Source organism: Pithys albifrons, chromosome 6 (assembly GCF_047495875.1).
Source record: "Pithys albifrons albifrons isolate INPA30051 chromosome 6, PitAlb_v1, whole genome shotgun sequence".
In the NCBI taxonomy this organism is placed as follows: Eukaryota; Metazoa; Chordata; class Aves; order Passeriformes; family Thamnophilidae; genus Pithys; species Pithys albifrons.
In genome coordinates this window covers 30945724-30971282 of record NC_092463.1, presented here as the reverse complement: position 1 = coordinate 30971282, position 25559 = coordinate 30945724, and the positions used below count along the sequence as shown (strand labels likewise).

General features: G+C 37.3%; 1 protein-coding gene across 8 annotated transcripts in view; it reads left to right on the top strand.

Moving 5' to 3' along the window:
* The window catches only part of DPH6 (diphthamine biosynthesis 6), a 200990-nt gene that overhangs the window by 74385 nt on the left and 101046 nt on the right, over window positions 1-25559 (top strand). For 6 of the 8 annotated variants that reach the window (XM_071558029.1, XM_071558025.1, XM_071558026.1 and 3 more), the window contains 4 exons: window positions 6720-6873; window positions 7750-7881; window positions 14092-14221; window positions 24005-24179. In XM_071558029.1, the coding sequence (XP_071414130.1) occupies window positions 6720-6873; window positions 7750-7881; window positions 14092-14221; window positions 24005-24179 (591 nt within the window). The remainder of the gene's footprint in view (window positions 1-6719; window positions 6874-7749; window positions 7882-14091; window positions 14222-24004; window positions 24180-25559) is intronic. The other 2 variants (XM_071558027.1, XM_071558024.1) reach the window with 1 other exon arrangement.

Here is a 25559-nt window from a genome sequence, read left to right as displayed (position 1 = left end):
TGATAATATATTAATATTTCTTTGAGGGCACTGACTCTATTACTCATGGCAAACTTGATGCTAAAATGCACCATACATCACTACAACATGACAGGCTAAGGAAAATGAAAACCAAAAAGCTTTGCATAAATCAGGAAAAAATCATATTAAAATGCACAACATTTTATATAAAAATCAAGATTTTACTTATATCTGTTCAGTAGCTCCTTTCCCCTTATATAGATGTTTTAGATTTGGTTAAAGCCTCACACTTTCTAGCAGCTTTGTTGTAAATTATTTCCAAGCTATCACACTTTCTGAAGGGAATGGTTTACGGGGGCTTGCCCTGAATTTTGATATGTAAACTTGAGTATTGTATAGTTAAAAGGAAAATAGTCTAATTTTTGCAGTGGTTGTCTCAGAAGGAAAAGCATTAGAATTTTTTTGGCTGTAGATTATTTTTGTCACAATAAAATAAGCTTAGTTGTGGAGAAGTTATGAATACAGAGAGCCACTCAGTCTCTTAGAGCATAACTGCTAGCATCGTTTAACTGGATAATGATAAATGCATGCCTTCAAGATTGATATGCCTATAGTACTATACTTTTTCTCACTATTTGGTGCTTACAAGCCCTACAGATAAATTTAAATATCAACAATTCAGCACTTAAGATCCAATCCTACAATAACAAAGTACAGCAGGGAAAAACTGCTTTAGAAGGAGAACTAATTTTAATTTCAGGCTTTCAAGGGATTGCTGAAAATTGAGCAAAAAATATACACCATTATGAACAATGTGTAAAAGTAGCCACTTGTGGAAGTACTTTGTAGAAAACATTAGTAGACTCCACAGTGAAGTGTAATTCCACTAAGTATTATGACATCAGTTTTGTTATCATTTCAGCTGTGAGATACACGTTTTTAACTCTGTTGTGTATTAATTGTTATCTTTGTTACGTGCTACAGGTGTTAATTTTACATTCTTTGAATTTACTTGCCAAATTATTATGCATTTATAGCTAGTGTAATCTTAGTCTCTGCTGTCTTTCCTCTTCTATAATACATTTTCTTTAGCTAAATCTCTTCATGTTAAACTACAAAGCCTGCCTAGAAATTTGTTTTAGATTGTTTCTGGCAGCAAAATGAGCCCTTGTACCTGGGGGAACATAACATTTTACTCCCTATTCTGATTTAATACATTACTGTGCAACTTCAAGATGTGTTTTTGCATAATAATTGAAGTTTTTTTAAACACATCATCTTTTCTTTCTTAAACAGTAATACAGAAAAGGCTAAATAGATAAATAAATATTATTAAAATTTTGGTAAACACTTTTTGTAGGCATTTTACGTATTAGGAATAAATAATAATGGTAATAAAACACTAATGCTCAAAATTTGAGAATGCCTCATTTACTTCAGAGTGAAAAACAAGGTCATTACTGTAATACAAATACTTAGTTTTATCAATATTTTACTTTGCCAATAAGACAGTCACTTTCTACATTTGCAATGTAGAATGTTACTTGTTTGAGGGAGACATTTTCCGAAGTGTAGTCTAGAATCTTTAAATCAACTGTATTGGCTTTTGTACTCAATAAAAATTAATTTCGTATATTTTCAATTACTAAAAAACTGATTTTTTTTAACTTTGTCAGCACAGTGAACTTGCAAAAAATTTTATTTTCTGCATGTCTTTTGTTATTCTATTGTGTTGCTTTTTGAATGATCAAAAACAGAAATTAAAGTTGTTAGAGCTTCTGCAGATGGGAACATACTTCTGGTGATAATAGTGAATATATTAGCTATTGTCCATGCTTTCAGGTTTGCTCTTTCCCACATTTAGTAATCAATACTTTGTTCCCAGATTCCAGTGAGTAGGAGCACACACACATCAAACAACACAAGCTGTGAACTGCAGTCCTCTAAGTCATGGATAGTCCAGAATTAGAGGAAGTCATGTAGTTTTCTTTCTGCACTTGGCAGAAGAGAGGAACCTGTTTGCCTGTAAGAGGTACAGGAATCATGGCTGCTGCTGATTTTTCTTGTGTAATACTGTTGTATTATATTTCCTCTCTTAAAAGTTGATACTGTGCTTTCGTGTTCGTGAAAGATCTTGACCTGTGTGGGCGGAACATTTTTCAGGAAATGTATTTCATAGGTCAATTTGGAGATAATTTATAAAAGAGTTGTAAATTCCACTAACTCATAAACTTGTACATTTTGAGAAGGTTTTCAGGAGATGTTTGCATGCCATATGTGCTAAAGGCGCATGATCCTGCGGGTTATATTTTGTTTACTATTGTGGCCTATTTCTGTCCAGTCCTTTCTGGCCTGAATTATTTTAGTTAATCTGCATTTAGGACTTTACCTGTAGAATCAAACTTTGTCAGTGATGTCAGGAAAAATAGGAAGGAATTTCAAGTTTCAAAACATGATTTTGTTGGTGGCATTTTTTGAATACTTTGTCATCATTGAATGATACTTCACCTTGGTAACCTTTAGTTTCCCTTCTGCGCAAGAATATAGATAACCCTTGTAGTTTTGTTTTTAAAACTTGGCAACAAATACTGCAAGAATTTTTTTGTATGCTGATTTATTTCAAGCATTAAGATAATAAACAAAGGATTTTCTTTCCTGCTCCATTTGATTGCAGACTCGGTCCAGTTCTCTGAGAAAATATATTTTTTAGTGTTTGTGTCATCATGCAGATACTTTATTTGGAAGTATTTTGGAGTAGTACTTTCTTTCCTATGAATCTGTGTATTGTACTTGAAATACTTCAAGAACATGTATGTGGTCTCTTTCATTATATTTACAAGGACTTCTGTTATCAAGGTACATCACAAAGAATAAAGAGATTATCATTATCTTATGTCTTCTGAGCTCTCTGCTCCACTGTATTCTCATTGCTACTCAGTGGGAGAGTTATCAGTTTTAGAACTGTGTTGTGATAGGTTTTTATACCAGTTTCTGTAGCAGAGAATGTAAGCTTTTTAAGAAGGCAATCTGTTGTTTTCATAAAAGACCACTCCATGGAATTTCAGCTATATCAGTCAAAGTCCTAGCTCCAAGGCTTTTTCAACAGGAGAATTTGGATCTTGTAACACTCGTGAATTTGCTTAACTTCATTCTGAGTGCACTTGCATCAATGACATGAGTTATGTGAATATAGTTAAGCGTATGCATGCATGCAGGCTCTGATCCAAAATTAAGTTGGTATCACAATGTACAGTGGGTGTGGGGGAAACTGTGTAACAAATGGGAAAATATACTGCTTCTGTGAAGTAACAGGAAAATCTTTGTGATAAAATAGGTTCTGGAAGATTTAATTAAAATGTCATTATAGCAAGGTCAATTATTTCTTTTTAAAGAGATGAGAATATTATTCAGGGAAAGTTAGTCCATTTGTGGCAGTTTATAAATTTTATCTTCTTCGTTTTCTTTCTCTGTTAAGAACAATGGAAGACCAACATTTGTATGAGATTTGAATATAGCTACTAAATAGACTCTGGCAACTCTGCTTAGCCTGGCATTGAGCCTGTTGTTCTTTGAGTGCCAGGTTCCACATCTAATGCTTCTTCTGAAGCCTGCACCTGTGCTGCTGCAGAAAGTGATTGATTACCTATGGTTTTTGAGCATTGTAGAAGTCAGCCTTGAATGAGTCATTGTGATGTGCATATCATAGACATTAACATCAACAGTTGTCTATAATTATTTTTCCAATCCTTGGATTATATGAGATTGCAAAATTCAGATATTTTGTAGTAATTTTCAAAAATTTTGCCACTGACTACCTATTTATCTATGGAAACACAGATGTATAATTTTATTTATCTCTGTGAAGCAATTTTGATATAAATTTAATTAATTATGAAATACTGACTTACTAGGAAAAAGGAATGTGACTGCAGATGACATTCAGATTTCATGTGGCATCAATTTGAGATACTTATAATAGTACCAAATTAGAAAGCTACAGGGGAATTCTCTGTGTTATACTAAACCACTTGTGATACAGTCTGTGAGGCTCACTACATCCCTGTATATTTTTTTATGAAGGACATCTTGCAGAAATCATGTTCAGAAACATAGATGAAAGAACAATTTTAACAGATACCATAAAAATGGAATAGGTGATGCTCTTTTTATACTGACTTGCAGAGCATATAAATTTGGTACTCCAGGTTAGACAATGGAGAGAAGTTACAGGTCTTTAGTAGCAGCTGCAGAAGATACTGGTAGCTCTAGATCTCTTGAAAGGTGATTATGTAAATCTTAATAAAAGTGAGTAACAAATTAGCAAGCTGGAACTTTTCTCTTTCCTGTTAACTTTACTTTTTTCATAGTGATACTTTTTTGTAGCATATTAAAATTAAAATCCAGGTGATGTAAAAACAAAACCCAAAGCAGCACTGTGATAGCATCATTAACGTCACCACGTCTGTGCATGCTTACTCAGGGGGTAGGACCAAGAAGTCAAGCTCTGTATATATTACATTAGTACTCCCCCAAATGCCTGTTCTACAGTGCAAATTGATCATTTCATGGTGGATGTTATGAATTACCCAGTGAAAGCAACTAATTTAATAAAACAACAATTTGCAAGAAGGAAGTGGTAGCACTTTTAGCACTTGATGCTGCTATACAGTCTATATATTTCCATAAAGTGACATCTTATGGATTAAAAAATCAGAAACTTTTTTAAAAATTTAATTTTCTTGGTTCTTGGAGCAATCCATCTAGCGATCTAGTTCAATAGATCTATTTGTGTTCCTGCTTCTTTATTTTGTAAGTCACACCTGAAAGCTTAGGGGCTATCAGGCAGCTCTCTGGGTGATGGCAAAATACTGACGGCAGCAGCCAAAGGTGTAATTCAATGAGTGGGAAATGGTACAGATGCTGCTGGGTGCTTGTATATTGTAATGTTGGAATATATGTCATGTTTGTGCTAAATTGCAGTTTTCGTCTTCGCGCTATTATGTTACATTTACTTGACTTCTTTTAACCTCTTACGTAAAGCTGACTCACATAAAGTAAATTATTGCCTTGGCTTTCATGTCTTTTTTGGAGAAGTGAATAAAATTAAGTCTAATCAAAGAACATCAACCCCTCTTAGAAAATAGCTTTAGTGTTTACAATGCTCATAAAACTACCCATGAGCCCTTTTAGAGGCAGCAGAATTGAGTTTCATCTCATTGGTAATGACCTTTTGGTAATTTAGCCTTTCCTTAAAATTTCCAAATACACTGCTTTAAATTAACTGAATCCTTTTTCACTCCAGTGAAGTCAAATATTGGTGTAAATGAGTTATCATTGCAGACTTCTGATGCATACTCTAGTTTTCTGGCTTCATTTTTCTCACTTTTTTTTTTTATTATCAAGAAGAAACTTAGAAGTGGCAATAAGATACGTTTTATTTTCCAAAGGAAAGAAACAACTACAGTAAAATCAAATACAATAAAAATTACTTTACTATATAGTGTTAATATTCTTTTTTAATGACATTTTGCATGGTACACTAATTTATGAGCTAAAAGAATATTCAGCAGTTTCCAATCCATATTGAAGGATTGCCAGAAGCTTCCTTTTTTGTCAAGTTTTTTTATTGCTTTATGTGGCTTTGTTATATTTTTTTGTGAATTTACTGTTAAAGAAGCTTGTAGTAAAATGGATAGTTTATACACTATATGAGATTTAAGATCTTTATGAAGAAATTTAATTGATAGAATCTGCAGTTCCAACGTGCAGTGGTGTTTGGTTAAGGTTTGTAGAAAAATTCTGTAATAATTCATAATGCTTTTAGATGAAGACAAGTAGTATTAGTCAAGCTAGTGATTGCAACATCAGTGTGCTCTGCAGATTAGGCTGCCTGGGAAAATCAGATGGAAGAGAGTAGGGGTTCTTATTGCTCTAAAATTTAAAAATCAAAACAAACCCCAAAAATATATTTGGTAGTTATGTGCCTTCTTGAAAATATAATGAACACAGAATTTTTGAAGACTGGTCAGTATTTTGCTTCAAAAGGTGCATTGAGTAGTTTTTTCATCCTAGTCCTAAGGAAGCATATGGGAAGGATGATTTTCCTTCATTGTCAAGAAATTACTTTGATGTATAGATCTTGGGAAATGCTCCTTTCTGTATCTCAGCTCATTCCAAAGCTTTTGTTGGGAAGCATAGTGTTTCTGAGATAATAGAGGTTTTTTTACATGGATAGCCTTCATTCATGGTTCCTACAGTTTTGAAACTTTATTAGTCTTTGCCTCTGTTTGAAGTGTTTAACAATGATGCTAACTATAAAATTGGGTGGTTTGTGCTTTAGTTCCTTTGTTCATTTTAGTTTATACTTTTTATAAAGAAACATAGCTGTCCTGTATATAATTGTGGCATAGCATTTCTTTGTCATACTATTCTTTTTGTCTCTATTCTTAAGTCTCATAATTTTTCATATCTCCTGTCCTTAATATGAAATCTGCGCTTTTCTACCATATGATATGTTTACAGGAGCACATTTATTGTGTTCTGTCAGTTTCTGCAGTCTAATGGGAAATTATGCTATTATTCAATGACTAATAAATCTATGCTATTATTCAGTGCTTATTCAGTGAATTGTTCTAAGATATGTACCTGTTGAGCTTTAGTATTTTTTTGTATTTTAAAAATATAAATATATAAAATGTGCTGATTTTATACTGCCTGGCATGCTGTTTACTTACATATTTTGTAATGTTTATCTCTAGCAGGAGGAATATTCAAGGACTTTTGTGGTCAGTAGCTGTTCTTGTGAGATAAGCTGCACTAATGATGATATTTGCCCTTCATCAGAAGAGAATGAACCACAGAAAACCATTCCAGTCATCTGGAAGTCTTTGAAACCTAATTTTTTGGATTTCAGTGAGTTTTTCATAGCTTTAAGAAAAAAAATAAGGAAAAAAGATTGAATATTTCATGCTAGGTGGAGTATGTTGGTAATTACTATATGAACATTCGTGTTCTTGACCTGTAATAACTAGTCTGAAAAAAGAGAACCTACTAGAATGCATACTAAGAATCAATAGATCTCTAGTAATGAAGCATTTCAAATTAGTTTACAGGAGCATAACAAGTTTTTTCTTTCCTTCTCTCCCTCTCCTTCTGGAAGTACCACATCACTGTTATATCACATAAAAAGATGGGTAAACTTCCTGAAAACCAAGTTGCACAGCTAACAGTGTCTAGAATTGAATTTTATTTAGGTATTTGGTATTTCTTGAATATTGCTAAGTGCCTGGTGGGCTTAAAAATTGTCTAAACTTGTTACGCATTTGCAGAGGTTATCACAACCAGGTTAAGCACCTAACTTTCGCTAGGATTTGGAATATGAGTTTGATAATCTGTTTCTATGTCTCCTGGATACTTTTGCAAATTTTAGCTTTTCAGTGTCGCTTCTTATGTCAAGTCTATAAACAAATATGCTGAGACATTGTAAAAGATCGGTAAAAATCTAAAGGAGGAGAAAAAGTAACTGAAATTCTCAGCTAAATGCTACTTGCATGCATATTTTCTGAAGGCAGTGTTAGAGAAGGATTTGTCAAGTAGCATTTGGAAGCTTTGCTACCACCACACTTACATTTAAATTTTTATATCTGTTTGTAAATATTTTTGAACATGTTTTTACAGTGATTTTTTTTCTGTAGAATTTCTTCTTTCTTAAACAATTTAAAATATATTCTAGATTAATCTGAAATCTTTCATTATTATAATTACAGTTCTGTTCTTCATTTCCCATAGCTAAGACGTTTGAAAGTTCAGGAAAATCCCCAAGTGGTTACCAGTGGTTTTCAGGTATCACTGCCCATTTCCTTCCATCAAAAGATAAAAATGCTCAAGATGCAGCACGGGAAGCATTTTCTTCACTCAGAGGTGCTTTGTTAAGTTTTTATAGTGTTTTTAATATGGTATTAAAGAATAATCTGTATTGTCATGTTGTTTCATAACTTTAAATGGTGTGGTTGTTGACTTGCCATCTCATTTTGCATTTGATTGGAATGTTTGATATTAAGACTGCCTGCATTAATGTTTAACACATCGTAATTTTACTGCCTTTGAAGCCTCTGGAAAGCAAGAGGAGTGTTGATATCACTGTAACAACACTATTTCTACAGTACTTGCTCACTTTATAGTTTTCTGGAAATATATACTGTTTGTGAGTATATATGTGTGCTATGGATGCTCTCTGCTTGCTAAAACAGTTTTGTAGCTACTATAACTTTAAGTTTTTTAGAAAGTTATTGTACATTTTGACATCTAGGATTAGGTCAGTGTCAGTAAATCTCATTTAAATTCCTAATGTAAAGGAGAAATTGCTATCTTAGGAATCATGAAATCCAGGTTCATTACTATTCCCCTCTTACAAGACATTGACATATCAAATAAAATGTTCATAGTTTGATTTTGTATTTTTTCATCCTAAAGTTTAAGTAAAGTATGTTTAGACATGCTTCATTCATAAAAATGGAAATAATTTTTAGTATTTGAGTGGTTAAGCTCATATTATTCTTGTTTGTGAATTTACATGAGGTGTCATCCCATCAAATCTTACGTTTTTGCACGTGCAGCTGAACATTCAGGATGGAACATAGGATGGGACAGAAACCCTAGTATTCTTTTTAGAAGCAAATTTATTCTTAGTAGAAGGTCATTAAGTTAATTTTGATTGGAAATCAGCAAGGTGGATATGATCAGACTTTTACTAAAAATGACAATAGTTTTTAGTGTAAATCCACACATAATCTATGAAGTGAAACAAAAGAGCTGTGCAATGATTTATTTTGTTCTCTTTACATTTGAATGTAAGTCTTGTAAAAACATTGTGTATTTCTACCTTAGCATCTGCCAAAAAAGATTATGTCTTTGACTAGTGCAGTAGCCTATTGCTTTCAGCAGATTACTTGCATTACCTGTATTATTGTGAGGAAAAAAAATTAATTTTCTGATCCTTTCTAGAAAGTGTCAGTTCTCACATTTCTTTTATTCATTCTCTTTTTGAAAGTGGGTGTGGAAGACTGAATGAATTATGTTTCTGTCATGGCAAAGAAACGATTTGTTTCAGAGAACTCTATCTGCAAATGTGCACAAGTCTTTTTCTGAACTCCTGCTTATAATCTATACAGCAGTTCAGTTTTCAATGCTATGAAAATGGAATAAGCACAATCCTTTTAACCTCTTTGCTGGGTTAACTGATTTAATAATCTCTGAAGTAGATGAGTACTGACAAAAAGATTTGGAAATGGAAATTTTTCTACCAGGTACTATGAAACATTATTGTGTAAAATGGATGGAATGCTATGAAGCCAAGAATGGGAGGGAATGCAGTATATATTACTGCTTATACATTTATTTTCTTAAACTTTTTCATTAAACCTTTTTTAGATATGATTAGAAGGCAACCAAGATTGCTGTGCTTTATGTAATATAAACCAGCTTTTGTGAAGTTGTACTGTGGTGAAGTTCCATAGACTTGAAGGAAACTTCATGAATTTTTATTACACACGAAAATTTAGTCTAAGTGGTACTTGCTGTAGACAGTTTGGATGCTGTCTTTTATGGCTCTTAGCCTAAGGATGCTGGACAGCCCTAACAAAAAAAAGACTGTACTTCAGCCAATGTTGGTTCTGTTCAGGCAGTTCTTAAGTAAGGCTGAGTCTCACCTGATGATATTTTATACATTATTAGAAACCCTGAGAGTCTTGAAATTCAGTAGAAAGGCTGTATGATCTCCCTGTATATCCTGAGGATATGCTATGTAAGATTCCTCTCCCTGGGAAACAGAACTTGTTGTGAAAACCCAAGTCAGATTGGTAATCAGTTCACCATTTATGTCTTTATACTAAATAGAATGCATTGGGAGTCAATTTTATTCTGATTACAAGACAGGAAGAAGTTATTTCCCACTATTCCTCTAATTCATGCAGGGAAAAAGGGGATTATCCTTTTACTTAGCAGATTTTTTTAAATAAAGGTAGAAATTATGAATTTTTCAAAATCGCTGCCTTCAGCTTGCTCTATGTCCACAAATTTGAATCAGTTTGTTGGCTCAAATATTTTAAATTTAGAATTAGGGTGTTTTTGTGGATGGAGGTGTGCATCAGTTTGTTGGGGGTTTTTTTCTCCCTCCGGTATTTCATATAGTGCTGCAGAACTTTTAACTGCAGTCCAGGACTCATTCTTCTTGACTAAAATGCTGGCAGGAAATTTAAAATTTGTCCTTTTTTCCTCTGTAACTGACGACAAAACAACTGATAATGACATAGTGATTGCTATCGGGGAGCATTCAAATACATTTGTGTTTCTGGACAGAATTGCCATTGCATGTTAATTTATCATCTGATATTTCAGGAGATGTATTTTGATTTCATGAAGTTAAATGCCACCCTGACACCCAATCCCATCAGATCTCGGAAGCTAGGCAGGGTCAGCCCCAGTCAGTACTTGGATGGGAGACTTCCTGGGAGTACCGGGGACTGTAGGTTCTAGTCCTGAGGACTTCATTGTCACTGCCCAAGCTCGCTTGGCCATGGCAGATGAACCTCAGGACTTAAACGGTGGGGCCAGTTCTGTGCACGCTGTGCCTCACCTAAAAAATCCACTGCACAGGCTGGAAGGGCACACCCACATGGGTAGAGCCCTTCCCAAATCTTCATTCACAAAGCCTAGCCATGATGATGATTTTAATTTCATAGGTGTTCTATATCAGTTCCTATATAATCTCTTCTATCACTTGTACACACTTTTGACTTAGGAATTTTCTGCCAATGAGACTTCTCTTCAGAGTGCCAATGCTAATGTCAGTATGACTAAGTAAACCTCAGACATTTAGAACAAATTCAGTATTGGTGTGACCAAACTGATCTTTATGATGGTGTGCAAGTTCCTGAACTATTTTTAAAAACGCTAAAAGGTTTTATACAAAAACTGTGTTTCTCACTGAGATAACAATGATCAAAGATTGTCTTTACACTCCTGTACTTCTCAAATGGAAACTAAATATATGGGTATGTACATGTACACACTGTAACATTAAGGAGCAAGATCTCCACAATTACACTGAGAAGAGCTTTAAATGGCTGTCCTGTGAAAAAGAGGGGCAGTGTCTTGGGTTGAGCTGGCAAAACGCCAACTGTCCAAGACAGAGAAAAAGTGTTCCTCGCCCCCCGACCAGCCAAGGGAGAAAGAAGAGGGAGAGAGGGAAAAAAAACCTTCAAACCAGGTTTATGCTGAAACTAACTATATGTATTTATACAGAAAAGAGAAAATTAAGAGAAAACTACAGTATAACACACTTTCACAAGGTGTATATATATATATATATAAAACAAGAAATTACTTCCCACTCCCCAGTTAATACAAAGCAAAGTCTATTACACTAGATCTGTAAGTACTCTAAGAGACCCATAGCAAGAAATAGAAAGAGTAACCATAAAATATTTCTATTTCCCTGAACTCTAACAAAATGCAAGCAGAGGCAGCAGGAGCAAAGCTTGCTCCAAGACAGAAGCTGGATCACATCTGGCTTGTACCTCGGCCATGGCAGAACTGACCAAACACCTCCCACTGCTGCACACAATCTTAAGTTTGCGTCATCTGGTATGAAATACTTCCTTGGTTACCCAGTCAGGTGATAGCTGTCTCCCAGTCCACATAGATTCTCTGAACCTGCCAATTTGAGGCCTAGCTAAAACCACTACAGGCAGAAATGCAGATTTCTTGTTCCACCTGTACTAATATAAAGTTACTAGCTGTAAGCGTCCTCAGAACAAAGCTTTATGAACCCAGCAGTGCCTGTTTAACAATTGACAGAACACAGGCTGGAAAGGTTTTTGACCTTACTGTGAGTACCATACTTTAGCCAGGGAGAACTTATTAGCTGTAAGCATCTCCAGAAAATCGAAGTCTTATGAACCTAACACTACCTGTCAAACAATGGACAGCACACAGGTTAGAAGGGTCTTCGACCTCCGCTATGAGACCACACTTAATAGCCAGGGAGAACTTTCTATATGAAGGTATTAACTATAAGCTAATAGAACATCAAAGTGTTATGAACCCAACACTGCCTGTTTAACAAGAAACAGCACACAGGTTGGAAAGGTCTTCAACACTGCTGTGAGTACCGCACTTAATAGCAAGAAAAGAACTTATCTACAGCAGCTCCCAAAATAACTTTTATTAATACAAGTATGTGACAGTTATTGTGGGGTTTGCGTTGCCGGTGACGATGTTTAGCTGCATGATTGTATTTAATTGATGACTAAAAACCCCAAAAGAAATCAGCACGAAACACATTCTGAGTCTGCAGAGACAAGCACACTAAACTTCAGTTTCAATACTGCAGTGTCCTGCCTGCACCCCCCACCCCCCAACAAACTTAATGAATCATAGAAGACTACTAACCAGAAATACAACAACCTAAACCACAAATCTAGAACCCCTGCGTGGGAACACAGAGCAACAAAATGACCTGTGCACCAAACCACCTTCTCTGTGTTTCCCATTAACACACTTGTTGAAAAAATAAGGGAAATACACACCTTAAAGGAACACAACAACTAATATAAAGTAAGATACATATCTAGTAAGTTGCGAAGTGTGAGGCAAGGTTTTGTTATTAGTATTAAAGTAGCAAAACACTGTTAGTAAACAAGGGTAAAGATATATCCCAGGGAAATTAGCATCAGAGTAACTGAGGTAAAAGTGAAAGCATATTATAAGAATATAAGACAAGATATGAGGAATAGGTGTTGTAAGAGTGTAAAGTATAAGATATAAAATATAGACAGTACATGGTTTTCTCACCCCTACATTGTCTGAAGAGGTGGGAGGAGACAGGGCAGCACCTGTCAGCTACCCCCGCAGAGTCAATGGCATTTGTCCCTGGTTTTTGCTCATGCCCAATTGTTTTTATACCTTTTTTTTTTCTCTTAGGTGGTTTAGGTGGCTTTAGTCAATAATTGGTTTTGGGGTGATAGACAGCATACGCCTGAAGGCTCTCTGTATTTCTAGAAGACATTGCAAAGAAGGGCCACATCATCTTCACAAAACTCCACCCTTTGTTAACCTTTTCAGTCTGGCATTAGCACTTTTGGAAGGCCACTGGGATGTCTTCGTCCTCTGAGCACCCCTTGAGGAAACGAGGCATTTTCCCTTGACTTGTCAAGAGCCTAGCAGGGCTATCACCCCACACATGGCTTACTTAAATTAGGTGACACAGTACTCTGTTATTATATATGTTCTATACTTAAAGATTTTCTCTTCATTTAGTTTTCATGAGTTACTAAAGATCCACACTGCAGAGCTGATCACATATCTTTTTACATGGCTGACCATGTAAGAGTTACAAGTTCTCCCTGAGTGCTATGACTGGAATCTTGTATGCATGCACATTTAGATGATCTTGACTTCTCAGTATCTTTTCTTTAGCTGTCTTCCTGAGCTTTCCTCTGCTCTCATCATTCCTTTCTTTCTCCTGAGGCCTCTTTGTTTCCAATTTTCTATCCTGACATTCATAACTCTTTTTTGATGCAAGGATTATTATTGCAATGAGAGTTTTTTAAAACAGCTTAGACAAACATCCCTCTGAAATAGCTTATAAATACTTGCTATTTTTGTTGAAGAAGGTGATGCACTGAAGGACCTCTTATTGTCCCTTTCAATTCTGTAGTTTTGTGATTCAAAGTCCTTTATAGATTACTATCTGTCAGAGAATGAACCCTGCCACCCCTGCACAGAGATAATAAAACTTACAGATACAATCAATTTTGACTGTAACATATGTACATGTATGAATGCAATGATATGTTTTCATGGGGCAAGAATTCACCACTGCTCAGAGTGGATAAAATTTATTTTGTATCCTGCTTTTCTATATTTGCAAAACTAAAGTGAAAGAATTTAATGAAAAAAATAGCTTTATCTTGGAAAAAGTAGTATATTGTAAAGTTTTCAGTCATGTTTAGACTACAGGTGGGTTATTACCAGTTGGTTTTGTGGAACAAACCTGGGATGCCTTTGCTATCTTTCTATACACATTTAAAATATTCTGTCTTTAACAGCTGTATTATTTTTCTCCTGCAGCTAATATGACTTCAGAGGGATTGAAACTGAAGGATGTTATTTTGGTTCATCTATATATGAAGAGCATGGAAGATTTCAGTGTTATAAACTCAGTTTATGTGACAGAATTTGATTTGTGTCCACCAGCAAGGTAGGATTTGGCTACTGCTGTAGTATATTTATGATACACTGTAATACACTGAATTATTGTTGCCGTATCTCTGAAGCATTTTGCCAAATGTTTGTGCCTCACAGACTTAGAATTTTGCTGCCTTTTCGAGTAATCACAGCTGCTCAAGTAAAAACCACTAGGGTTGAAATTCTTGCCTTAATGTATACCATAAACCTTACAAATGCCCCCACCATATGGACTTACAGAAGGGCAAGACATTGTTCATAAGGCTTAGTTCTTTGTGAAGTGATTGAACTGAAAATTGTTTCGTATTGCTGGCATTTTATTTGTTTTTACTTTTCATTTGCATCCCTTGACCTGCTGACAGTGCTTCTCTGGATGCATCCCAGGATATCATCCACCCCTTTTGCCACAAGGGCACGTTGTTTGCTCATGTTCACCTTGGTGTTCCTCAGGCACCCACAGTCCTCTGTAAAGCTGCTTTTGAGCCAGTGGGCCCTTGCATTTGTTCCTCGTGCAGTTGCAGGACATGCAGCTTCTCCTTGCTGAACTTGATGAAACTCCTGTGTGCCTGTTTCTTCACCTGTCAAGATCCATGTGGATGGCAACTTCCCAGGGGTACACTCTGCCCCATCATCTAGATTATGAATGGAGATGTTGAATAGGACCCAGTATAGTCTCCTAGGTGTTCACCTGTGATGTGAGACTCTGTGCCACTGATCCCACCCTCTGGGCCTGGCTGTTCAGCCAGTTTTCAGTCCACCTCACTGCTCATCCAGCCCATACATCAACAGCTGCTTGGTAAGGGTGTCCCAGGAAACAGTGTTAAAAGCATTATTAAAATCCAGGCAGACAATATCTGCTGCTCCCCCCTCACCTACCAGGCCAGTTGTTTCATCACAGAAGCTCGGTCTGTCCTGTCTCTTATTCCGCTCCTCTCAAACTGTTTCCTGGGTGAGTTTCTCTACTGAGTGTGTCTGGGTGCCAGCAACTGCAGCCAGTTTTGGGTGGCAGCGACTGGAGACATTCAGGCGAGTAAAACCCAGTGCCAGGTTTGGATGTGTGTCTGTGTGTGTGTCTGAGTCTGTGTGTGTGTGTGTGTGTGTGTGTTGTCTGTGAGAGTGCAGGGTCTTCACCAGCAACTGCAATGGGGCTGCAGCCTCAGGGGCTTGTGTGCCCAGCAACTGGGGAGACTGGGGATCCAGGGACAGCTGCTGTGCAGACTGAGCATCTGAGCTGGGCTGCTGGAGGGATCCAAGTAGTAGGTGTGCATATTTGTACTGTTTCCAGTGCAATTTCACCCTGTGCAGCCAGGGAGAGGAGTGGTCCAAGGGTTTTGGTTTCACCTCAGTTGGTGTGAGGGCTCTGTGTCTCTGACTGCATTGATTGGTGTGGCTGGCCATGGCTGTGGGTACGTACATGGTGCATATGCCTGACGTGTGTGCATGTCCCCACTGGGAATGCGTACTCAGCCTGGCAACAGGCTGGACTGGGCGAGTGGAGCTGCGGCAGCCTCACCTCTCCTGGGCTGTTGTGCACTGCCTGATTCCTTCTAACTGATAAAAATATGGAACTGCAGAAAAGGGGAAAAAAAACCACGGAGGTAGAAGACATAGAAGGGAAGTAAAACAATTCAAAAGTGCAGAGAATATATTTATTTAACTTTCTACTATTAGATGAGGCCTTTACAAACTTTAATATTCTTATTTTTGCATTACTGTAATTGCAATTTGTGATGTAAAAATAAAGTCTCTGCCCAGAGCCTTGGGCACTGCAAAGTGTTCACTTTCCCAGAGATCTTCCTGTGTCCTCAAACAAAATAGGAAAAAGAAGTGGACCAATGTAGCACCAGGATATAGCAAGGAGCCCGTTTTCAACATTTATGCTTGTTTGAGTAAAGAGTATGAAATTTGTGTAGAAAGTAAATGGGTTGAACTGCTGTAGATGTATATTTGATTTAACATTTCCAAATTTGGAGAAAAGGAACAAGTATTGCCAAAGTTTAATTTGGCATCCTTTTACTTCAACTTAAAAATTTGCAAGGGATTTCTAGCAAAAAGTAGCTTTTGATTTATTCTTATAAAATGGGTAAGCTGTAAAATAGTTATTGAACTGTTGGTTTTCTAAACAATGTTGCACGAAATTAAGATGTCAACCAACCCTACCTGCAGACTTCTCTTTTACTGAATCTAAACTGTTTTTCTGAAAAGTACTCGATAGGGCATGGAAGACTGTAAATTGAAAAGAGAATAAGAAGAAGCAGAGAGGAGTATGGATGAGTGAGACCCCCAGTGTGACTGGTGGTGTTTTCCCTTCCCGAGCGGGAAGACCAAAGCGGATTAAAGATGAGCAGGTTCCAAGTGATTAGTTCGGTTTATTACATTCTCAGCTGAATCTCTCTTTGTCTGTGTGCTTCCCCAGTCTTCCCTCCTGTTCAGAGAATCAAAAAGTTAATTACTGTAATTTAAAAAGTGTACACACAGTGCCTCAGTACATGCAAATCATGGATGTAGGTCTGCCACTCTATTTTAGCTCTATGTGATATGTCTGTTCACAATTCTGTTGTTTTCTATGCTAAGCAGGAAGGGTGGCTGTTCATATTTGTCTCGTAGCTCTACACACAATTTTCATTCTCATGTCTATTGTTTTTTCCCTTCCTCCTGCTTACAGAAAATCATTCTGTGCAAAAAAATTAACTACCTTCATCACTTAACTAGCATTCAGGAAGGCTCAGCATGACAGCACTTTAAAACAAAGATCCTTTATATTCACTACACTGGTAGTTATCTATCTGTTTTTTCATATTAAGATTGCAGTTCATAACGTTTTCTATTTTTCTGACTTCTCCATTGCTCCATGGGAGCTGTTGAGCAATTCTGAAAATCTGGTTGTATCTAAGGGAAACTCAAAACTTTAAAAGTATGCATGCATAATAGAGATACTGATATTTTCTGAAAATATGCTTTTATATGGAAGTTGAAGAACTGTAACAGGGGTTATTGTGGTCATATATTTTTCTCTTTATTTATCAGTGATATGTCTGTGCTTCCTCAATATTGAATGTTACTTGATAATAAAACTCTGCTCTAGGTTATATTTATCTAAGTAAACTGAAGAGTGAAACTTTAGTCCATTACATGCCAATTATTGTCCTAAACAGGCAGTATTGATATTCTGAGCAATGGTAGGGTAAGAAATTTACCCAAGCCATAAGAGTATTTTATGTGACTGCATTTCTTATTTGCTGTGAAGTGTAGAAGTATTAATGAAGTGTGACCCTGAAAACACTATTGTTGCATATGTCAAAACAGAGACTAGAGAATGCTGGAATACAAAAATTAAATGTAGCCTTTAAAAGATCCAAGGAGGTGGAGGAATAAAGAATCAATGCAACATCAATAGATTAAATGCTGAGGTTTATTTGTTCCAGATTCATATTTTAACTTTACCAAGGTGTATTCTTGTATGACATAATAATTCCATTTAAACTGATAGATTTTAGGGGTAATTACAAAAGCAACCATTTAATTGAGATTTATTTTCAGGTTTTCTATTTGTTTACTTGATTTGTATGGTCTAAACAGATCTTTTAATGAAATGCAGTCCTTTAAACACATAAATATGCTTGAAGGTCAAGTTGAAGGCAACCACCTAAAAAGAATTCAGAATAACTTTAAATGAGTGTGGAGGACTACCTTCACGTGCAGAGTTCTTATGTTCTAGGAAAGTCTTGCAGTGGAAGTGTCTGCTGAGTGTGTATCGCAGGCATGATACACACTTGAATTGTGTGCATGTCTGAGGTGGAAATATTGACAAGTGCCTCTGAAGTTTCTACTCTGTCTAAGCTGCCTGCTGTCTGGAGGTATTTATGTCTGGAGTGCAGAATAAAATCTATGGACAGAAGAAAGCAAAACCAAAACAAGTTAAAAAAATTGTAAGGCTTTTTATGCAACGTACTTTTTGCTCCCCTCCCATTCAATGGACTTGCATAGACTTCTGAAATTTATACCAGCCTGTGAATCACTGCAAGAGTCCATCCAGAATATTTCCTATTAAGGTTGCAGGTTTTCTCATAGCTGCATGTATGTTATATTCGATCTAAGATTTTGATTATCAATATGTCTTGATGCAACTGTGGCCCTGAAAAACAGTGGTGAAAATATAGTTGTTTAAGTGTGAAATAAAATAGAGATTAGTTTCACCTGTTGTAGTATTAAAGATACGGCCTCTAAAATATATTAACAGAATAAACAGTAGATGGAAGATCCACAATGATTCTAGTTTAAGGTTCACTTTGAAAAGCTGTTCATGGTTAGGCAAAACCAGAAATTTCTATTCCATCTTTAACCTTTACTCTGGCTTCCAGATCAAGTGTCTATGTCATTATTTTAATTAGGTATATAAAGCTTTAAAAATTTAGCACAGTTGCACTCTTTTTGAATACTGAAAGATTTGGGATGTTTTGGAGTTATTGGAAATATTTTAAAGGTATTTATTGTTTTATTATAAAGACTGTGGCATACAGATGTAAGATTTGCTTAGAATTGAAATTATAATTTTAACTCATGGAGAGGTTAATTGATTACTATGTGTAGTTTTAAGAAGTCTGTATTTGCTATTAAAAATGTTTTATTAGTGTGAAAGAGATTCCTCATAGCACCCACTTAAAATAAGACATTAAATTTCTGCTGTAGGTCTCGATGCAGGTGAAATTTCCCCATGGCACTGTACTAGGTGGTGCTGTAGCTGTAATTTGTGTTCCATTGTCTGTGACTATTTCAATTTTTTATTCCAGTTGGAAGGGCAATTAGAACAAAGATAATGTCTCCATGGAATTGAACCATGGGACTGAGATCAGAAAGTGCACTTTAGGTCAGGTTTCTGTAGTTTGCTGTCTTTGCTCCGGATGGCAGCAGGCACTTCTCCCCTTTCAGTGCTGTATTATCTTCAGACTTGCCAAGGGTACAGTGTGTCCAATCATCCACATCACGAATGAGGATGGTAAGCAGGACTGGATGCAGTATTGTCTCCTGGGTGTTCACCTGTGAGACTTTGTGCCACTGATCCCACCCTTGGCCGGGCTGTTCCACCAGTTTTCAGACCACCTCACTGTCTGCTCATCCAGCTCGTACATCAACAAGCTTCTCTGTGAGGGTGTTCCAGGAGATAGTGTTAAAAGCATTACTGAAGCATTGCTACAAAGGTTTGTTAAGTCTTCCTAAGAGTGATTAGGTTTGGAACCTTCTAGGTCTTTGTGACAAATGTTACTCACCTGGTTGTCTTTATTTTATTAAATACAAAAGCAAAATTGTTAGCTGAGGAGTTTCTTGAGATTCACATTTCGGAACAGTACCAATGTGTTTTTTTCTTCCCTTGTTTATATGCACTTGGCTCTGGTTGAAGATGAATACTGGACTAGATAAATCTTTTGCTTGATCCAGTGTGGTTATTCTTAATACTTATTTTTCCATCAGATAATCAGTGTTAGTGCACTTACACATTCAGGAAGAATGCAAGTATGAAAAGGAATTACACTGATTCTAACACTTTTATTCAGTGATCCACAAAGGATAGGGTTTTTTTTATTTCTGTTTTACAGAATCTTCTATGTTGCATCTAAGAAGTCTACCTCTGACACTGCGTGATAGTCTAGGTGTACAGTGTGCAATTCCAGTATTATTTGGGTAGAGTGAGTTTGTTTTCCATTGGATAAGAAACACCTAGCCAATGAAATTTTTGTTCTGTTTTTTTTTTTAATAGATGTGTGTTAAAACTAATTTTTTATTGCCTTTGTCAAGAGGTCTTGTTTGTTTCTATGGTACTTTGTTCTTATGCATCCGAGATAATATATTATAAATACAAACCTGCAATAGCTTGAAAAATTCCACTTGGATCATGGGTTAATACAGGTTGTAGGGGACCTCTGGAAGTCATCTACTCCAATCCTAGGCTCAAAGAGGGTCAACGGTAACATTACATCTCTTGTCTTTTTCATATTTTTACAACCAACTGTTAAGCAATTTTCTAATATAAAATACTATATTTTAAACTCATTACAGAATATGAAGTGTAGTAGAGACATGAGAATTAAAAGTATAGCAAGAGATACAGTTGAAAGACATTGTTAAGATTGACATTCCCCTACACTATCTGGGTGTCAGACTGAAAGAAAGCAGGAAGCAGCTTCTTCAAGATGCTGCTTAAAGGCCAGGAGTACTCAATCACAAATGAATGGGAGTGTTGGCTGTGTGTGCCTTTAAGGAAGTATCTAGTTCCAGCTGTAAACTACATAAAATTAGTCTCCTATGTGTCTTAAGTTCTCTTTATGATACTCAACTTCTCCGAGTTTATTTTCCTTCATTTCTCATGCCTTAATATTTTAAGCCTCTTTGTATAACCAGCCACATAGTCGTCCATCAGTAAAATAACAGGTAGAGTGATTAGAAAGAGGAAAATGGCTTTTTATTATTATTTTAATGGAACAAACACATTTCATAGAATCATAGAATATCATCAGTTGGAAGGGACCTGTTGCCTAAAATTGAGGAAAATCTTTTCAAGACAATAGTAGTTGAGGGTACTGAAAGCTTTCTGGTGCAAAAGCATATAGGTGCATGCACAGTGTAGGGTTCTTAGAAACTTATAAGACTACTTAATTTTCATATCTAATGGGTGCATCCAACCCAAGAACCTTTTGCCCCTGGTAACACACTGGTACCATCCTCAGAACTGCCTTGTTGAAGCACCTCCAAGGGTTTGGGACCTTCTATCTTGTTTTGCCTTGTTATTCTGGTCCAGGTACATGTGTCCCAAACACTATGTCCTTGCTACTCTCTTGTCCATTGAAAGGACAGTTAAACAAAATTCAGGAATGTGGCACAAATTGTGAGAAACTATGAGAAACTGATAGAAACTGTTAGTTGCTACCTCGAGTGTGAGAAACTACATAGCTATATAAATAACTAAAAATATATAAAAGATTAAAATCTACAAATATATAAAAATCCTAAGGCATCAAATCCACAAGGATCATCAGCTCCTGGCCCTGCACAGGACAGCCCCAAGAATCACACCATGCGTCTCAGAGTGTTGTGTTGTCCAAATACTTCTTGAACTCTGTCAGGCTTGGTGCTGTGACCACTTCCCTGGGGAGCCTGTTCCAATGTCCAACCACCCTCTGGGTGAAGAAGCTTTCTCTAATATGCACCCCAAACTTCCCCTGACACAACTTCAGGTCATTACCTCAGGTTCTGTCACTTGTCACCACAGAGAAGAGATCAGTGCCTGCCCCTCCTGTTCCTCTCATGAGTAAGTTGTAGAATGCAATGAGGTCTCCCCTCAGTCTTCTCTTCTCCAGGCTGAAGAGACCAAGTGACCTCAGCTGCTCCTCACAGGGCTTCCCCTCAAGGCTCTTCACCATCTTTACAGCCATCTGTTGTATACTTTCTAGTAGCTTTATATCCTTCTTATATTATAGTGCTCCAAACTGCACACAATATTCAAGTTGAGGCCACCTCAGTGCAGAGCAGAGTGGGACAATCCATCCTCTCCCCTGACTGACTGGCAGTGCTTTGCCTGATGCCCCCCAGGACATGGTTGGCCTTCCTGGCTGCCCAGGCACTGCTGACTCATATTTCAGGTGCCATCAACCAGGACCCCTAGGGTCCCTTTCCACAGCATTGCTTTATGTTGCATTTTTGTTAATGTATATTTATTTATGTTACATTTTGTCCTGAAGAAAAACTACATAGCAGTTTGCATGGTTGCATCATTGCATTATGCACAGAGACCTGGTTATGGGAGTTCTCACAAGCAGTATGCTGGAAGCACTGACTTGGGGGGGTGGATTTGTACTAAATTTGCAAAATTGTCTTGAAAATCTACCAGCCCAACCAGAAAATCCATTCATCCATGCCTATGATAATAGTAATGAGGAAAAAATAACTATATTTGCATGTGAGAGGTGGGGAGGAAAGTAGTTTTGGAAGAAATAAGCAAGATGAGAAGAATTTTATAAGGCTACATTATGTGATATGTAAAGACAACAAGTAATTTTTGGTTGGATTCCTGCTGGGAGCTGAATGGGGTTTTTATGCATGGATTGCAAATATAATTATTTTTCAGGCTTTGAAATGTTGATTTCCCCACACACACACCCAGACCCTCTGCTTTTTCACTGACCACATGCAACAGTCTATCCATCAAGGCAGGAAATATTCTCAATATTACTTGATCACGTGTAAGAAGGGTGTAAAGGAACTATAAGCTGCTGCTTTTTCTGAATGTTTTGACACTGTCTCTCACAGCGTCCTTGTAGGCAAACTCAGCAGATATAGACTGGATGAGTGGACAGTGAGGTGGAATGAGAACTGGTTGAATGGCAGATCCCAGAGGGTCATAATCAGTGATGTAGGGTCTAGTTGGAGGCCTGTCAATAGTGGTGTCTCCCAAGGTTAAGTACTGGACCCAGTACTGTTTAACTTACTCATCAGTGACTTGGGTGACAGGGCAGATGCCTCCTCAGCAAGTTAATGGACACTAAGGTGGGAGGAGTGGCCAATACCGCACAGGGCTATGCATTTCTTCAAAAGGGACCTCAACAGGTTGGAGAGATGATCAGAGATCTGTCTGAAATTGAACAAAGGCAAATGCAGGGTCCTGTACCTGGGCAAGAATAACCCCCATGCACCAGTACAGGCTGGAGGCTAAACTTCTGGCAAGCAGCTCTGCAGAGAAGGACTTGCAGGTCCTGGTGGATGGCAACGTTTCCATGAGCCAGCAGTGTGCCCTTGTGGCCAAGAAGGGGTGCATTACGAAGAGCATTGTCAGGTGGTCAAGGGAGGTGATCCTGCCCCTCTGCTCAGCCCTAGTGGGGTGCGCCTGGACTGCTGTGTCCAGCTCTGGGCTCCTCAGTACAAGGGAGATATGGAGCTCCTTAAGCAGGTCCAATGGAGGGTGACAAATGTAATTAAGGGACTGGAGAATCTCTCTTGTGAGGAAAAGTTGAGGAATCTGGGCCTGTTCAGCCTCAAGAAGAGGCAACTGAGAGGGGAATTCATCAGTGTATTTAAGTGTCTCAAAAGGATGGAGCCAGGCTCTTCTCGGTGGTGTCAACCAATAGGACAAGAGGCAACAGGCAGAAACTGAAGCACAGGAGGTTCCACCTGAAAATGAAGAACTTCTTTACTGTGCAGGTGACTGCGCACTGGAATGGATTGCCCAGAGAGGTCGTGGAGTCTCCCTCTCTGCAGATATTCAAGAACTGTCTGGACACAGTCCTGTGCCATGTTGTCTAGGATGATGACACTGCTTGAGTAAAGAGGTTGGACCAGATGACCCACTGTGGTCCCTTCCAGCCTTACCCGTTCTCTGATTCTGTGACTTTGTGAAACTGAACCTCTAGCCCAAACAGTGGAAGTGGATTCAGTGACAAATGTGAAAAAAGACTGCTTTGCATAACTTTTCTGGCCTTTCCAGAGTAGTGTGGTCAAAGTTTTTTTTAATGAAGAACTAATGCATTCTTAATAAAGTAATATTTATTAAAAAAAGCCATTGGCTACAGTGCTAGTTTCTCCTTGATAATGGAAATTATCTTGCTGGAAATCTGAAGCTGATCATTATTTGAACAGGAGGTAACAGTGTTAATTCTAGCAGGTTATTGTGGTACCCTAACTTTTGTTATATGTTCCTGGCAAAATTTCGTAACATACTGTCCAGACCAAAAAACCATGGAAAATCAGTATTGAAAGCTGGTACAAGCAAACTTTCTGTTTGAAAAAAATATTTCTACTGTGTTTTCAGAGTATGTGTTGAAACCCTACTACCTGAAGGAGTACTGTTTTGCATCGACTGCCTTGCACATAAGTATGACATTGCAACAGATGATGTCTTACATGATGAAAAGCTGGTCATGCATGTACAGAGCATTTCCCACTGGGCACCTGCTTGCATAGGACCTTACAGTCAGTCCATCAAGGTAGGGAATTTTTGTTACTTCATGTGAACTATATGCCTCTCTACTGAAATGGATACACTTGTAAAGTCTCTTTCCCTCCCATCTGATGTGAAAAAGAAAAATGTTAAAAAAATAAATTAAAAATGAGCTCTTTGCATTTATGTTTTTAAAACTTATGGACAACTTAACTCTCATTAGTGTTTTGTTTTCCAACCTAATTTTTTTGTCCCGTTCTACACTTAAAATTACGGACTTGCTGAAGAGTAACAGAAAGTAAACATCATAGTTATGGAAAAAAAGAAGTCCTCAGTTATTGGGGTCACCCTTTGTAGGGTTAAAGGAGGTTGCGTTAATGATGATCAGAAGGCTTAATCAGAAGGCTGGAGTTTAGTTACAGCTACACTTTTGATATACTCTTATACCCAATATGTCATGACACTATTGGTTAGTCAGTTTACCTAACATACATGGCAGGATTCTACTGGTTACAAGGCACTCCACATTCTGCAGGTAGCTTAAGGGTGCATTCATTAATCACTTCAGACATCAGGGGATACACACACACATTGTCACCCCGACAGTTGGTATAAAGCTTGCTCTTCAGGAGGTAGAGGTCATTAATGGTGCTGTATGGAAGAGCACAGTAATTTTTTTGTAGCAAGTTTACACCAGTGCCACTGGCATACCCACTCTTGTGTAAGAAACTTCATCACCAATATGAGTTGTTGTTACTTCCGTAGCCATTGCCAAAAAAAAGTATGTTCAATGTTAGGCCAACTGTTCTAAATTGTATGGAGACTGTAAGCATGCAAGTCAGGAAACAGTGAGACAAAACTGAACTCTGCATCTTTGCAGTTCATTTCTGTTATATGTCATATGCTTCTTAGCTGGAGATTAACAAACCTGACTATAAACATTGCATTTACTTAGAACCGTTGGGCAAAATGTGGCTTAAAGATGTCTGCAACTACTGAGGAGTGTGGCATACCAATCACACCCAGTATTACAAAGTCCACCACATAGCAGGGGATAGCTGTATTACCACTTGCAGGGTGTCCTCAGCTATGTAGCTCCACTTTAATGATGAGGTAGTTAAAAAGAAACATTAGGAATAATTGGAACTGCTGTTTTCTTTTAAATAAATTCTTGCTTCTGTTAGTAATTGTGATTTGGGACTCAAGGCATGCAAAAATAGAAGTCAGTTATTGATAGTGATTTTGAGAATGAGATCAGTTATCCCTGGTAAGAATGTCTGGTGCAATTAGAGTACTTAAACTGTCTGTTTAAAGGGAAATTTATAATTACTTTTGAGGGTTTCAGAGCCAAGCTTCATGCTTTCTAAGAAGCTGAAATATGAAGAGAGAACTAGAAATCTGAGGCAGCAGATAGCATAAAGGACAA